At 39.6% G+C, this 18,055-nt stretch overlaps 1 protein-coding gene across 14 annotated transcripts in view; it reads left to right on the plus strand.

Moving 5' to 3' along the window:
- Window positions 1-18,055, plus strand: part of LOC107669708 (CUGBP Elav-like family member 2) — a 166,815-nt gene that overhangs the window by 61,910 nt on the left and 86,850 nt on the right. Inside the window, exon 1 of one of the 14 annotated variants that reach the window (XM_016462067.1) lies at window positions 3,491-3,807. The exons of 11 other annotated variants lie outside the window; for them this stretch is intronic. In XM_016462067.1, coding sequence (XP_016317553.1) covers window positions 3,731-3,807 — 77 coding nt within the window. In that variant the 5' untranslated portion in view covers window positions 3,491-3,730. Of the gene's footprint in view, window positions 1-3,490; window positions 3,808-18,055 lie in introns of those variants that run through there. 2 more of the 14 variants (XM_016462072.1, XM_016462077.1) reach the window with 2 other exon arrangements.

The following is an 18,055-nucleotide window of genomic DNA, read 5'->3' on the forward strand; positions in this document are numbered from 1 at the left end:
CAGGGCGCCAGAGCTCGATCCTGGTGTGTTTCCACAGCAGAAAAACAGTTTTGGGACATAAAATTGACTCTGCATTTTCCCCTAAAAGCTGCTGGATTTTAGCTCCTTAAAACTAAGTAAGATTCATAGTATGACTATAAACAAAGTGTGCTATGTGCCGTTTACTTCTGCAAAGGTTATCTAGTAATGTGCTTAGTTGCGTCAACGTTTAGCTCTCAAATCAGTTTGGGTTTATTTCCCTCGGGTTGGCTGCCATGTCTTTAGAGGGCTTAGTTTTGAAGAAAAGGAGTGAATTTAAAAACAGAGAAATTAGCAGAGCAGCTAGGCTTGAAAAAAATATTTGTTCTGTATGGAAATGTTCCTTATTAAGCAAAAATATTCTTTACAAATATCTATTTCACATTAAAGAGCTATGCACACATATAAGGAGATTGCTTGTGTTAGCAGTCTACAATACGTCCTTTCCTTCATGTTCACCCATAATTCTTCCGTCTGGCTGTCTTTGGGTTTACTGCTGAATCTTCTCTTCAGACAGAAACCCATTTAGTGAATTCATCATCTCCATAACATGGGTGTGTAACAGCAATACAGAGCATTCGTAAATTGCTTCTTTATTGCACAATCCATTATGTAATGGTATATTTGCTCAAGGTAGTAGATATCGCATTGTGCGAGAACAGCAGAATGTTTATAAACCTGTCCAGCACTCCCAATGTATTTATTTTTCTTTGTTCACCCTAAAATTTATTTTTTTTCCCTGTGTAATTGATGCACAAATTGATATTTTAGGGCAGTGGACTGTATAAGTACTCATATTTTGTATTGGTGGTTTTAGGCCTACATATATTGACTTGAATAATGTAATGTAATGTCGGAAATTATTGTATATTACCTACTTATTTATTTATTTATGAGTCACCTTTGCTCAACTGTCCAAGCTGGAGGCAGTATTCAAAAGTGTTTCTTAGAGGGAAAGATGACCCCAGCGGCTCAGTTTGCGTAGTATAATAATTTGTGTAAAATCATTACAGAAATATTGGCCTAAACCGTCTCTAAGGATCAGGCTCTAGGGTTAGTTTTGTCTTTTGTTTTCTCATAAATGCTACAGTAAGACGGAAATATTGATTGTGCATCCTTGCATACACAAACACCTCACTTGAACGCATGCAAATACTAGCACGTTGTTGGCTACAGGTCATAACAGACCACAACACGTGTTTTGTTTTTTGCAATTCGCTAAAACTGTTTTCTACAGGTTTAATTTGGCTGTTTGTTGCACTTTAATTCTATGCAACTGCTTTTTAACGACAGCTGCAATCCTTCATTGCGCTTGGTCTTTAAAGACAAGCATGGCCCATTATGGATTTTTGTTTTGTTTTGAAGCTTTTGGCTGAATATGTTGTTATCTAATTACCATAGACAATTTAAAGGCATAAACTGCAAAGCAGTGCAGTTTTTGATGGTTCCTAATTGAGGCAGTATATCCCCAGATCTTTTTATTTTATGTGGTCATGCACTACAGAATGCAAGGCACAACGTCCTCCTCTCTTCCCCATCATTTGTGTGTGTGTGTGTGTGTGTGTGTGTGTGTGTGTGTGTGTGTATATATATATATGCATTAAGCATTAGTGTGTTTCCCATGACCTAGTTCCTGCACGTGCTCTGTAGAGCCGCGGCTCGAGACCCCCTTCCCCTGGGGGCACACGAGGGGAAAACAAAAAGAAAATGCACTCTTTCATACGCATGAACGGATGAGCACACTAAAATGGGGATGCGGCCTCATATTGCATTCATCATTTGATGCAATAAATACACCGATGCAATAAATCTTCAATACCTAGAGGTTTCTTTATCATCTCTCAACCTCATTTTGGTCTACGACTTTTTATACCATGGTAATTTCAATAATTAGGAACAATGTTTCTGCAAGGTTGCTTTTTATAGAGAAGGTACAGTTTGCCCTCAAAGATGAAAAATATAGGGCTGTTCATTATCAAATATGTTTTTCTTTCTTCTGTTGAACACAAAAAAAATATTTTGCTCAGTTTGAGTTATTTTGCCCTGGCTACAATGAAAGTGAAAGGGGACTGGAGATGTTTATAGAGATAGTTCACCGAAAAATAAAAAATCTGTCATCATTTACTTGTTTAGTTGTTCCAAACCTGTGTGAGTTTCTTTCTTCTGTTAAACACTAAACAATATATTTTAAAGAATGTTAGTAACCAAACAGTTGACGGTAGCCATTGACTTCCATAGTATTTTTTTTCCTCCATGCTATGAACTGTTTGGTTGCCAGTATACTTCAAAATATCTTCTTTTGTCAAATAGGTTTGGAACAGAATTTAAATTTTTGGGTGAACTATCCTTTTAACTAATGAAATAGCATTATATCTTGGAGTGTTGTATTTGAATTTATGTAAATGTGATTTTAGAGCTATTGTGGAGGGCAATATTTTCAGCAAATTCATATCTACTTTTGTAACAAACAGAACCAGGGTTGCCAGGTTTTCAGAACAAAACCCACCCAATCCCTACTAGAAACTAGCCCAAAACTAGCCCAATCGCGAAATACACGTTTTTTTTTTTGTTTTGTTGGGGTTCCCCTGGAAAAATTCGCATTCCAGGGACTAAATATCAAGTTATTGGGGTCGCTTCAACCCGCTGCAACAGTGTTAAAGGTTTAGTTCACCCAAAAATGAAAATGCTGTCGTTAATTACTCACCCTCATGTCGTTCTAAACCCATAAGACTTACGTTCATCTTCGGAACAGAAATTAAGATATTTTTGATGAATTCTGAGAGCTTTCTGACCCTCCCATAGACAGCAATGTAATTACCACGATCAAGGTCCAGAAACGTAGCAAGGAGATCGGTAAAATAACCCATGTGACATCAGGCGTTCAAACGAAGCTACGAGAATACTTCTTGTATGCAAAGAAAACGAAAATAACAACTTTATTCAACAATTCGTCTCCTCCGCGTCACCCTGGTGCCATTTTGGAGAGGATCCACTGAACGTAAACCGCGTATGCTATTCTGTGTCAGCTGCGTTACACGGATACACTGGACAGAACGTTCTCTTACGTTCGCTAAATCAGAGAGAAAAAAACACCCGCGAAATTACAAACAGTAGCTATTTGACGAGACTAAATAATGACTTCTTTCTCTTCCAGAGATTCCAAAATATGTACTTTTGAATTTGGGGTGGGGTAACTTGGTTGTAAGTAGCTTAAAGAACAAATTAAATCCATATGTTAAACAAATGTACTTTTGTGGTGTTTTTCTGGAGCTAGACAGCTCCAGTCCCCATCCACGTCCATTGTATGGATAACAGCTGGGTTTTTTGTTTTTTTTTACGTTTGCGTTTGGACCGGTTTGGATACTTTTTTCATCCTTTCATTTATATATAGCTCAGAGATGCATTGGTTAAAAACTAGCTGCAGCAAGCAGCTCGAGCAGCCACGCCTCTCCTTTCCCGGTGCTTGACGCTCCGGTGCGCTAGTTGTCTGAGAAGAAAGGTTTTTTTTTTGAAGGGACTGTTGAGGAAAAACACTCTAATGGGTGAGCGGAAAAGAATGTGACAAGCGCAGTGAGTGTGTGCGTGTCCAGTGCCGCTCGCGCCGCTGCACCTGTCCCTCTCCGTCTCGCGCACCCAAACTCGGCAGGCAGGCAGGCTCGCGCGGAAGGCGGGCGTTATCCAGTCAGCGGCGCACAACACGGTCAGCCTGAACATGACTTCGTCCTACAATCTGGATTTCCTACCCGAGATGATGGTAGAGGGACGATTGTTGAGCGCCGGAGAAAGGATGTAAGCGCTTAGCTGTTTATCTCATTGCTTCCTCAGCTCTCTTCTGTCATCTTGTTCGTGTTGACAAATAGGGCACGCGGTAGCGTGTTTGCGCCGCGCGTTGTGTTATCAGCAATCAGATAACGGGGCTGATGGTGCTAATGTTGTTTTTGCTTTTAACTTTATTAATGTGCCGCTGCTCAAACGCATCCAGGAAATAAACACGTTGGGTTTAGTGCTCCGGAATCGGACAGTCCGAATCCTGTCTCAGAGTTACGTTACATAGACTGATCTGCAGTGCATGGGCGAAATTGTAGCAGGGAATAGTCAGTGTAGCAGTAATAGTCAATGTAGCACTATGCGAGAAGATGAAGTTAAATGTAATAGTCCACTGATATCACATCTGATTAAAAATGGGGGGTATTTTGGGGGTAGGACGGAACACAGTTTCAGTTGATATGCTTGTTTTTTTAAGACTCATTCATGTTTTATCAGGATCAACTTTAAAACGCCTTTGTTGCTTGTGCACGCACATCCATAATAGATTTGATCTTGTTGTATAATATGTATAGCCTATGGGGTTGAAAAGTAGGCTGTGCCTACTACACACACACACACACACACACACACACACACACACACACGCGCGCGGTATATTTTACGATACTTTTATTGTAATGGACAAATTTATAATTTATCAGATATTATTAGATATATCAATTTAGGGAAAACATATTGTAAATGGTGCATTACTATAGTTTTCCCCTCCTTTAGCCTATATAATAGTTCATGCATCAGATCGATAAATAGCGGAATAATTGTTTTATGTTGAACGCCTATGATCTGCAGCGCAATATCAGCTCGTGCATTAATAAGAGACATGTGACTGAAATGGCTCGAGCTCAGTGTTGAGAACATGCGCCGCTCCGTCTCTGCTTTTAAACCATCGGAATGCGCAGTGACTGGCTCCCCTTCTCTCTCTCACCCCCCTCTCTCACTCTCTGTATCTGGGTTGTTTCCAATTTGATTTGTTACGTGGCATGTGTTGCCGAAATCAGATTAGAGCACGCGCAGGACACGTAATTCACTTAAAGTACAGTGTTGCGGGGCGCGAGAGATAGTTTGATGCAGCGCGAGCTCTTCACGGACGCTGCAGCTGTCCCACTTACGTCCGCTCGCTCTACCTACTAAGAGTTGATGAGCGCTTGTCTTGTGGTGAGAGAATTTCGCCCCGTTCTCTCTTTTTGCTCTCCATTTTCCTCACTATTCTCATCTACAGGCTATTCACTTGATATAGTGTGTGACAGTCTGCTATTTGTTAATGTCTATAACGACACTTTTGGGAACAATTTGAGACAGAACCAGGGTTGCCAGGTTTTCAGAACAAAACCCGTCCAATTGCTACTCGAAACTAGCCCAAAACTAGCCCAATCGCTCCCGAGGGGGACGCTTAAAAATCGCGTTCTGGGGATAAAATACACGTTTCAGGGTTCCCCTGGAAAAATTTGCATCCCAGGGACTAAATATCAAGTTATTGGGGTCGCTTCAACCCGCTGCAACAGTGTTAAAGGGTTAGTTCACCCAAAAATGAAAATTCTGTCGTTAATTACTCACCCTCATGTCGTTCTAAACCCATAAGACTTCCGTTCATCTTCGGAACAGAAATTAATATATTTTTGATGAATTCTGAGAGCAACCCTCTACATTGCGAGTAAATCACTCGCATATGCGACTAAATCTTCACTCTGGCGACTAAATGATGACTAATATTAGCCAATGGCTAATAAATTCTCAGATTTTACTCGCCAGTGTGTGAGTTGGAGGCTAAGTATAATATATGTATGTGTGTGTGTATATGTGTGTGTGTGTGTATGTATATGTGTGTGTATATGTATATGTGTATGTGTGTATATGTATGTGTATGTGTGTATATGTATGTGTATGTGTGTATATGTATGTGTGTGTGTATATGTGTATGTGTGTATATGTATGTGTGTGTGTATGTATGTGTGTATATATGTATGTGTGTATGTATATATTTATCAGTCTGGCGAGTAAACAAAAAAATTTACTAGCCAATGGCGATTCAATTGCCAAGGTGTTCGTAGAGGGCTGGAGAGCTTTCTGACCCTCCCATAGACAGCAATGTAATTACCACGATCAAGGTCCAGAAACGTAGCAAGGAGATCGGTAAAATAACCCATGTGACATCAGGGGTTCAACCGTAATTTTACGAAGCTACGAGAATACTTTTTGTATGCAAAGAAAACAAAAATAACAACTTTATTCAACAATTCGTCTCCTCCGCGTCACCCTGGTGCCATTTTGGAGAGGATCCACTGAACGTAAACAGCGTATGCTATTCTGTGTCAGCTGCGTCACACGGATACACTGGACAGAACGTTCTCTTAAGTTCGCTAAATCGGAGAGAAAAAAACACCCGCGAAATTACAAACAGTAGCTATTTGACGAGACTAAATAATGACTTCTTTCTCTTCCAGAGATTCCAAAATATGTACTTTTGAATTTGGGGTGGGGTAACTTGGTTGTAATTAGCTTAAAGAACAAATTAAATCCATATGTTAAACAAATGTTCCTAGTCTTATTGTAAACATGTTTTAAAGAAAAAAAAAAAGATAGCTGCTCCTTTGAAAAGACTCCTTATCATTTGTTTTTATCCAAGCAAAATCACTATGGATGAAATCAAGCACGAGGCTACATTATTCGGCTAGAACAGTGGTTTTCAACTCAACTAGGGATGCCCACTACATCATATTTTTGTTAATATTTTACTGTTACGGTTTAAGTTAGTCTAGGGAAGACCGCAACAGAAAATAAATAGTTGGTTATAAAATAAAAAGAAGTTCTTATCAACTTAGTAAGGCCTTCAAGCCAATAATGTCTTGGACAAAAGGTGGCATTGGAGTCAAAACGGTTGAGAGCCACTATTTAGAAGTCAATTTGATGTAATATATGTGAGTAGGCATGTGCTTTACCAGAACTAGTTGGTTAAAATCTTGCACCAGGTCACATCGGTTTATTTATTTCTGTTATGAGGAGTAATATTTGAATAGGTCTTGTTCATTTTCCCAGTTATAACATGTGATTGCTATCAAAAGGTATTCAGAATGCATGTTCTGAGTTTTTTTTTTTTTATTCACTCATGAATGTTTCTCTTTGTGTAGGGGCCTTTCTGATGCATTCAGCTCCCAGGTTTGAGGTTTGACCATAAGCATGGACTAGCACTTCTGTGACAAGGTGTTGCTATCAGTCTCCCGTTACACACACACGTAAGAAGGTGGACGGGCAGCATCCAGCTGGCCTGTGTTCCAGTGAGTGAATACTTGCTAATCTCTCTCTTCACTACGTGATAAGCCGCTCACCTCTCTGCCAGAAAAACATTACACACACTCGAGTGAGAATATAAAACACCTGTCCTTTAAATCCCCAACTGCGCAGTCTACATTTCTGCCTGTCGTAAGCCACTTCAGCTGCCAACTTTGTTGTTGATTCTGGATTATGGCTTTTTGTTTTGCAGTAAAGTGTAGTCATTTGACAGACTAACTTCATTTTAGATCTGAGAGCACTCCAGTGGTCCTCCAGGACACAAAGAAGCTCTTATTGTGTAAGAGAAAGGGGCTGATCAGAGTTCTGGTGTGGGGTTCACTGAACTTGTTTTCCATCCCACTGGAGGATGTGTTGGAGGATTGGTGGGAGGGGATGTTGGCAATTCAGTTACATTTCTTGCAAATATGATGCAAATTGAGGCAAATTTCTGAAAATAGCTAGGTTTTTTCATTTCTTGCTCATCCAGAAGTCACCGCCACAACTTTATATTTCACAATAGGGACTTTTATATCTCACAATTGGCTATTTATTATTTCAATCTTTATCTTACAATTAGTTTTCGGTCAACGTGGAAACAGGCCTCCAGACAAAAAGTCTTTTCCAAAAATGAAAATAAAAATAAATTACACAAATAAGCACAAGAGGAAGTTTGTGTCAAGTTAATGTAAGTTATCATTTGGTTTTGTATGTGGGAAAATTACGTCGCTAGTAGTTGATTTGATTTCAGAAACACTTATATTGTTTGGCGAGATTGAGTTTCTCTCTCTCTCTCTCTCTCTTTCTCCCTTTAGCAGACAAGTTATTTTTTCCACAGTTATCTTCACAAAACTCTGGGAAGTCTGTAACCTTTGACTCATGACCTGTTTGAGTGGTTCCTCACATCTGCTGTTAACCTAGAGCATGAGACATAAACGGAAGGGAAGGAAGACAGGAAAGACAGAGGGAGGGTAGAGATCCCTCCAGCGCTTAAAGAGAGCAGTTTCATTCCAGAAATCGCTGGAAGATAAAGGGATGATTAACAAGTGTGAGGAGCTGTGGCACACACACACACACACACACACACACTCAATCAGCCAACCTTAAAGTCATCATGTAATCAAAATTGGCACTATTTACTTTCTTAATACACGTTCCTGGTCTTATTGTGCACGATTCATCGGTGCATGTTATTAATATGTTTGTCTTCGTAATCTTTCATCAAAATGCAATAACTTCCTTCTTAAACGGCTGATGTGCCATTCAAAAAGCCTCATCAAATGTGGGTGCCGGTGGTGTTTTAGGCGGAGAGTCATAGACATCCAGAAAGTGAATGCGTGAGACTGACTTTTTAAACTTAAGGCCAACGTTTTTCTTTTAGTGCTATAAAGTTGTGTTGTGTTTCAGGGTCAGATGTGTATTTGTATGTGCAAGAGGTACTGCATCACTCATGTCTGCGGTTAGCCGGCCCATATGTGTGAAAGTGATGGATGAGGAGATGATTGATGGGGCTGGAGGATGTTGTGGCCACGGAAACACAATTTTTCCATATTAGCACCTTTGCCTCCTTTCTCAAGTCTGTATTGTAGAATCTGTTTGGATGTACAATTGTTAATGTTAACAACAAAACAGGAAGTGCATTCGCATCCCTTAAAAGTAGATTGTATTTAATTCTGTTTATTTTTCTATTCAGTGCATTATTATGTAGTTGCATTTTATGATTTACATTTTGCTTTTGCTTTTTAAGACCCAATCAGAAAAGATCTGCGACCCACCAGCTGCGAGGCACTTATTTAGATGACTAAATCTTTTTTTGTCTGTATTTGCAGACTACTTTGTCGCTATTCCTTATTTGTCTCGTTTATTCAGTCGCTTCATCTTAGACTTACACTCCATTCACTGATTGCACTGAGAGGCAAGCATGTTTCTCTTTCTGTATATGGTCACGCGTGGACTCGTGACGATGGCTTTCAGCTGCTGAAAAGCTGTTTAGAGTCAAGGCAGGAGTGTTTGTCTAGAGTTCTTTATACCTGATGAACAACATTCTCCCCTGTGACCCTGGAACCATAGAAATCTCTTGCTTCCTCTCTGTCTCTCTCTCTCTCTCACACACACACACACACACACACAAACTGGAAACAGACATGTTTATTGGCCTATAAAAAATTCCAGTTGCCTTGAAGAGACCCAAAAAATAAACGTTTTTTTTTGTAAATTAAATTTCAGTCATTCCACAGAGTCAGTTCCAATCTCTGCTATTTGATCATATATTCTGTTTTTTTTTGTTTGTTTGTTTGTTTTTGCTGTTATAAGCAGATAGTTCAGACATATGATTCAATTATCTTCTTTGAGTTGTAAAATAGCTGATATTCACGTGTTGACCATATTAATTTAATTAATATGGTTAATATTATAAAGAATTAATTATTTATTAAAATTAATATAATTTATTAAAATGATTAAAATGATTAAAATTATTATTATTATATTAATGTACCAAGTGTATGTATTTGCATAACGTTCAACTAGGCTAATGAACTACATTTTTTGCTAAGGCAAGCATCAGGCATGATCATATTTACCGAAATTGTGTGGGCGAATTCCAGTCATTTCATTGGGAACCCATGCGGGGAATTTTGCTTATAAGTGAAATTGATTGCTGTGGGAACGGTACTTGATACATTGCTACACTATTGACATTAGGCAATGGACTTTTTTTAAACTTTTTTTGAAAATTTGCTAACATTTCGATAAATTGGTCGCATCTTCATTATTGCTCGTAACTGGGGTTAGTGATTTTAACAAAGCAGTAACCCTAAACAGTTTGGTAGATTATTCATCCTACAATACTTTTGACATGACACGCCTGCTTAGGCTAAATAGCTTAGGCAAAGTGGTAAAATTACTTAATTTATTTTATAATTAATTGTATATGGGAAATTTATAGCGAATACATTCAAGCTCCGTTAGCATTACAGTCGATAAGTCAAACTTGCAGAACACGTTACTCGTTTAAAGTTAATTTGGTGGCTTGAATTATCGGCAATCTGGACTTGCTTGTGTGCACTGATTTCTTTTGCATTGGATCTTTTGTCTTCCCTCACGATTCTTCTCTTTCCCAATAATTACCCCCGCCCTTCTCTGTAAGTGATGTGATATCCCTGTCCAATATTTATTCACTCCATCTGCGTGGCTGCATTTGCCAAAGTCAAGGCTTACCTCAATGAGTCTCCGTGGACCTTTTCCCTCTGTCTTTCCCTGCCTTCTTTTTCTTGCTCACTCTGCTGTTTCATGTTTTTCCCTTTGCCTTTTTTTTTCTGTCCGCAACGTTCCATAATTTTTTACATCTTCTCTCTGCTTCCTTTCATACCAAATGTTGTCATGTCTTCCCTCTCTCTCCCTCTCTCTCTCTTTCAAATGTTTTACTTGTTTGATTGGGCTCTTCAGAAGGAGAGCTCATTATTTGTAGCTAGAGGGAGCAGAATGCGGGATTATGGGAAACATTTGAGGACTTATTTCTGCTGCTTGTTTAAAAGGCAACCATCACTGCACTAAAAGTCACACAAATACACTTACGCACACATACAAGGACTCAACAACCTGGCATCCCTCACCAAAAGCCTTCCAGCAAAGCTCTTGCTTTCTAACACGCTAATCCACACCTCACACCTGTGTGTAAATATGCGTGGGTTTGTTGGTGTCCAATCCTTTTATGTGGGTTTGTCCTATTTTTCATCAAAAGCATGCCAATAGCGTCAGACGGTTCAATGACTGTCTGATGCATACTAAACACAAAACAAGAACTTACTCAAAATGGTAAGCTTCAGTCTGATTTGCTCACACAATTTTGCCGGACACTTTATCGGCCAATGTTGGGCCGTCGTTGAGCATCTGTCGGCCCTTTTTTTGTGGGTATGTTCTACACTATTTATATATGCATAGTCCTAGGTCTCCTGGTGACTACTGCCACCTGCTGGTATGGAGAGTAATTCCTCCCATGCAGGCACAGAAGATACCTGCTAGTTGGCCATTGACTGTTGTTTTGCGTTCAAGCACAACCTTTTGGCGCAGATGACCACAGTTTGCTTTCATTGTCGCTGTTTTTTTATGTCAGTTTGGTGTGTCTGGACCTTCAGTTGGAATGAATCAAACTGGTGACTCCCGGGTTTTTTTTTTTTTTAAGTCATTTGTCTGTGAATCAGGCTACATTGGTTGCTGTGCGACATGACAAAATAGCAGCCAAAACAAAACATTTGATGTTTAATATACACATTATGTGGAGCGGGAATTTGTATGGATGATATTTACCCAGTAAGACATCACGTAAATCGGGGGTGTCCAATCTGGTTGGCCAGTGTCCTCCGAAGGTTAGCTCCAACAGGGTTGCCAGGTCTGTGAAACAAAATCATCCCAATTGCTATTAAAAAAAATAGCCTAAAACTAGCCCAATCGGGGTTTTCCTGTGGTATTCCCATCCGTCAGGGGTCCCTTCTGTCAAAATTGCATTTCGGGGGGTTGGGGGTTGCTTTAACCCACAGACTAAAAAACAACAGTATATACTGTAAGTAGCCCAATTGCATGAGATTTAGAATATTGAGCTCCAACCTGCTCCAAAACACCAGCCTGGATGTTTCTAGTGATCCTGAAGACCTAAATTAGCTGGTTCAGGTGTGTTTAATTAGGGTTAGAGCTAACCTCTGTAGGACAGTGGCCCTCCAGGAGCAGGATTGGACACCCCTGGCATAAATGGAAACCAAACAGACTTTATGGTGTGAAATTCACATTTAAAAAGTATGGTTAGTCACTTTGCATGTCAGTCAGTCTGCCTTTTCCTGTTTAAGTGGACATTTTTTTGGCTAGAATACATCCGCTACACTTTGCAGCTCAATCCCAATTCTGAAAAAATTCTGGCTGTGTGAGACTTCCATACTAATTAAGCTCAATATTCATGAATCATTTTTCAAGTCCCATCACTGGGACCCCAGCACGCCTTTGCACTTCCCCTAAATCACATCAGGCCATCAACCTTGGCTGCTACAAAGCCCCCGAACCCTTCAGCCAGCTTCCCAGATGGGCAAACAGCCCCACGGGGCTCCGTGCCAGGAGATGCCATGGACACAGAGGTAGATCTCAGAGCTGAAATAGGAGACAGACCTCACCTCCTCTGGACAGTTACGGTACTGACGCCTCTCCAAAGCTCAACCGAGTGTAGCAGTGTATGACACCGATCCCACCTTGCACTCGCTTCCACCGCACCTCTCTTTGTTTCTCTTACCCCGCAGAAACTAGGCCACTGCATATGAAGAGATTTTTGGGAGAGCACTGTCAAGGCCAACCTTGACTCTGACCGGAAAATGCATTCTGATATGAAGGAGGAAAAATACAAGATCCACACAAGTGTGCATGTCTGCTTTTCTTCCCTTTTGCTCCCATTCTCTCATCAAACAGTTCTGTTATATAAGAATGCAGGAGTGTTTGCTGTGGGGACTATGATGATAGAGTAATGAGAGAAAGATAAATGTGTGTTATACCGGGTTATAGAATTTGGTTTGTGTGTGTGGAGGCTCAGTTAAAGTTTGCGCCTGTAAAGTAGGCCGCACTGTTTTATTGCAATGCTTGATCTACTTCGAGCTTGCAGGCCTCTCTATGCTGTTAAGGGCAAAATGGAGCGATTCTGTCTGTGCCTCCCCTCAGGCTGTGTCTGCGTGAGAGTGTGCTCACTATATACCGCTGCCCTCTGAAAACAGACACACTGGGTATGTTCTGAATGGAGTTCTACCATACTACTCCAGTACATGCAGTATGCATGCAATATGCGGGTAACCTGCTGCGTTTGCTGAAATGTCCAGTATATGACAGCACTCTGCTGTATTCTACAAAGCAGTGTTCTTGACTTATCCCTCCATTTTGAGTGTGTCGATTCAACTGACAGTGAAATCCTGTATACTGAACTGAATAATGAATTAACTTCCATTAATGTTAGCTAGTGGTGGGCAATACAAGATATATCACAATATTCTTAACAAACTGCTTGGATCATTTTTAAATTGTGATTTCTTTCTTTGTATTCTTTTTCTTTTTGCTTTGTTCTTTTTAAATAAACATAATTAAAGTAACTAATTAAAATAATCTGGGTTGCGTTTCCCGAAAGCAACTATGGTCGCAAGTTCCATCGTTGCTAATAGAATTCAATGGAACTAACGACCATAGTTAGGTAACGATGGTTTTGGGAAACGCACCCCAGATGCATTTATTAGCCTATATAATGCAAACAATGAGGCTTTTTCTAAAAAGAAAGTGACTATTGCTAGGTTATTTCTTAATCTGATAAACCAGCACAATTAATTAATTTTTAATTAAAATAAATGTTTTTTAAATGTTTTTCTTTAACTACACGTTGCTCAATGAACAAGCAGTAGGCTACTTGTTTCATTTTCACAAACCTTCATTCCAGACAGACATCTTATACTTCAGTGAGTCGGATGTTGATTCAGTGAGTTTCTTCATAAGGATTCATCAGACTGATTCAAAACAGTCTCATTGTTTGATCAGGCTGCCCAAGTAAAAATTAATTTAATTAAATGTATTATTTGAGTTTAGTTTAGTTTAGTTTAGTTTACAGAAGTGTAAAAAAAAATAATAATTGAATATTTATTATATCAACATAAAGTGTTTTATCAAAAAGAAATAGTAGGCAATTTTTCAGGCAAAATCCAGTAAAAAAATCCAGTAAACTCAGTATGCATTTAACAGGAAGACTGGAGGAAAATAACAGATTTTTCAGAATCAGCATAATTAACATGACCAAACTGCTAATTTAGTTTGTACCTCATTTGTTTCTTTTTTGTCATTTGTCTTTCCAATTTTCTTTTCTCTCCAGGATAATGATGTAAGTAAGAGACGGGAACACACACACACACACACACATAAGCCCAGCTGGATAATAGCACTGCATTCACATTTAAATGGAGGATCCCTCATTGTTCTGCTACGCTTGTCACTGACTGGCTGAGGTCACCATATGTTGCTGCTTAACCAATCAGCATGCAGCATTCATTCTCCCTGTGATCCATGGCCATGCACAGAGACACAAATTCATGTGTATGAAAGAGTTCGTACACGCCGGAAAAGCTGAGCCAGTCTCACTTGGTCGCAAACGAGTGAGATTACACGGCTAACATCTGCTGGTGGTTAGGGCTGAAGTTGATTATGTAATGCGCCCAGGGAATGCACATCGTGGGTTCGTTTCCCTCAGAACGTTCAGTTCTCTCAAGGCATATCATATCACCCAGGAACTGCCATTGTTTTATTTTCATAACCCATTTTGCAGAAAGAGTTCTCTGATTGCTTTGTGCTGAGGAATATACAAAGGAACTCTGTGGAGATGGGGATTAAGGTGGAAAATAGGTGAAGGAAGTAAATGAGGATGTCACAGTGGTTAGCAGAACATCTTTAGATGTAGGCAGCATTAAGCTGTTGTCAACTTCTGCTGTTACATGCAGCTAATCAATGGACCAGAGAGGTCGGCATGATGACATGTTGTTGTTTTTTTTGTTTTTGCTTCACTGACCCATCAACTGACTGACTTGTTTGTTGACTTGTAATTGTCCCAGAACAGAACATACAGTGGGTACGGAAAGTATTCAGACCCCCTTAAATTTTTCACTCTTGATTTGACATACAGACCCATAGCAGTTGTATCATATATATTTATCCACACACCGCCTATTTAAAAATGAATAAAGATGTAGCAGAAAGCAACTGTCTACTTCTGACCTCATACAACCAGTCAGTGGACCAGAGAGGTCGGGGAGGGCCAAGCTGTCACAGTGACGCATCGCTGTGTTGTCGCTTTACTGACCCGTCAACTAAACAACACATAGAACTGAACCACAGAGCAGGACATGATGGGACACATACACACATCAGAGGCAGTTTCCTGTATTTATCTGAAGCACTAGACCAGTGAATAATGCAGTAGAGGTGGTTATTGTGCTGGTAGGGACAGTTAGAGAATGCATGCGGCTGTGGACTGATACGACTGAAGCTATGATAATGCTTCACAGCGCAAGGGTGCCTGAAGTGTGTGGGTATTTTGATTGAGAGTGTTGCGCTTGTAGATTTAGTTACTCTAGTAGATGTGGTTGCATCTCCATGGAGAATCATGACACATTGCTGTCTGGCTGTTTATGTTGATCGATGTCTGCGTCTCATACACACACACACACACACACACACACACACGCATTCTCACACTGTTACTCTAGGAAATCGTATTGCTTTTTCATAGCTCAGGGGACTTAAGTTATATCAGTTATGATACATTTAAGCATCAATTTTGTCTGATGTTTCTCCTAAAATGCCTCAGGAGAAATAAGAATAGCACAAACAAGGCAGTTGTTGACATGCTGTAAGAGTATAGAGCTTTAAAATTAATGTAAATATACCAGATACTTTGGTTTTAAGAGAATATGATGAGAAATCGTGCATTTATTTTGAGATTTTTGATTGCAGATTTTGGTTTGCCACATCTACCTGAGCAGTTTGAAACATTTGACATACAGAACAGACCCACAGCAGTTTTATCATACATACTTGAACTCTTCAGTAGTCAAAATGTGTGTGTGAGTTTGTGTGTATTGACTCGTTTTCACTTCATTAGTGGTATAGTTAATCAATGCACTCCATTGTTGTTCCACTATTAAGGCTTGACTGGGTCAGCCCAGGGGACGCATAAAGAGAAAGAGGGTTGAATGTGACCTAAAAACCCTCCTTCCCTTATAAAGAGAAAAAAACACATCGGCTCACTTCTGCCTCCATGTGATTTGAGTGCCGTTCAGACCCAGAATGCACTTCTACCTTGAGCACTGTCAACAAGCTTGTAATTACTCACACTGATTTAACTATAACTATAAAGTTATAATACTCAATCCTAATTCGATGAGAATAGGGAACACCACACAAATAAAGCTGAAATAAAATAAAATATAACAATTAGATTAAAGCCTTTAGGCTGTATGTTTGAATAATGACGAGTTATGTAATATACAGTTACAATCACGAAATAAACCCCTGAAGGAGTTTATTTTGGTATAATGACTGGCTGACTGTACATTATTTCTCTTATTACGCAGCAACTTAAGAAATACAGCAATGCACATGAAATACTGATTCATGTGACATTATGTGTTAGGAAAGGAATTGAGGAGTGAAACAACTGACAGCATGGCTAGTAGGGATGCACCGAATGTTCAGCAACCAAAATTATTCGGCCGAAAATAGCAAAAAAATCTCTTTCGGTGTATTCGGCTGAATAATATGTACCGAACAATGACTAACGCGATCAAATAGAGGCACGCACTAATGCGAATTGCATGTATTCTGACAGCGCTGCACGAGCTCAAAGTCCAAAGCGCGAGAAAAATCTGCGCTGAAACACTGTTACTCATCAGTTGCTCAGTAACATTTTGTGAATTTTTTTAAAGGCATGTGACAATGTGATACGTGCGACAAACATCTTCCCAAAATCGTTATGAGAATCATTTATAAATCTGCATGCTGTTGTCAACAAAAAGCAGCACTGAGATCTTCCTGTGGGGTTAAGGCATGTGACAATGTGATACGTGCGACAAACATCTTCCCAAATTGGTAATGAGAATCATTTATAAATCTGCATGCTGTTGTCAACAAAAAGAAGCACTGAGATCTTCCTGCGGGTTTCTGCCAAAATAAAAGCCGAGAAAAAGCAACAACTCCATCAACATTCATAAATCTTAGTATTGTAATTTTACTGTTGTTCTGTAAAATAAAATAAAAAAGTAAGAAAATAATAATGATAATAATTACCCTACAACAGCTCTATTAATACATTTATTATAACATTCACACAGTGTTCAAATTGGGATCTGTAATATATTCTAATGTTTTAAAAGAATTCTCTTCTGCTCAGCAAGGCTGCCTTTATTTGTACAGTAAAAAAATACATGCCTGATTCAAGTCTCAAAAATGGCCAAAAAATATTAATTTACTAACTTGTGTTCGGTATTCGGCCTTCGGCCCAGTGTTTCATTTTGTTCGGCTTCGGCCAAGAATTTTCATTTCGGTGCATCCCTAATGGCTAGGTAAGAAAAGCAGTTTCCGTAGACAACGGTCAAGTATACAGTTTAGCAAGGCGATAAAGATGGACAGTTTCATCAAGAAGCACCTTTGAACACTCATCTCAGGAGTGACATACCATAGACTGCTATTATTTTTATATAAAGGCAAGGAAATGTGTGTGTGTTCTGCTGTATAGATTTAATCCTGGCACCTTTCTGACTGATTCACTAGCAGCCATGAGGACAAATGCGCTACAAAAGAAAGAGAGGCACAGAGTGAATAGAAAGATCTGGAAGAGTCAAGGATAAAAACGGGGTGAAGGATGCTATTGAGAGAGAGAGAGAGAAAGCCAGCCTGTGTAATGTGTGAGTTTGCCTGTAGAGAGAGTAAATGGCACTGTTCAGTGTGCGGTTACACAGAGACCCGTTCATTTAACTCACCACCTCTCCTTACTGATTATACCACTCCAGCAGCCTGCTCCCTCCCTTTATCTTCAGCTCTCTCCGTGTCTTCCTGTTTGTCCCTGTCCGGACACCAGCTGCAAAACCTAGTTAACTGCCTACCTAGACAGCGTTTTATGGTGTTATAGGAATGCTATGGAAGCAAAGTATGTGCCTACATTATGCTAACTTCTAAGATAAATACCACATTTTGGCCTGTCATGCATCCTTTATAGGCTTGCCGTGATAGACGGTGATACCGGTGTTAAGCCGCAACACCGGTTACGTCACTTGCCCACCGCGTCACCGACCCCCACCGTCGTTTTGATTTTTTATAGTAATAAAAATCATTTAGTTCAGTAAAAGAACATACACTACAATTAAAAACTGAACGTGGATGCTTCAAT

The sequence above is a fragment of the Sinocyclocheilus anshuiensis genome, unplaced genomic scaffold (genome assembly GCF_001515605.1).
Source record: "Sinocyclocheilus anshuiensis isolate Anshui unplaced genomic scaffold, SAMN03320099.WGS_v1.1 scaffold548, whole genome shotgun sequence".
In the NCBI taxonomy this organism is placed as follows: Eukaryota; Metazoa; Chordata; class Actinopteri; order Cypriniformes; family Cyprinidae; genus Sinocyclocheilus; species Sinocyclocheilus anshuiensis.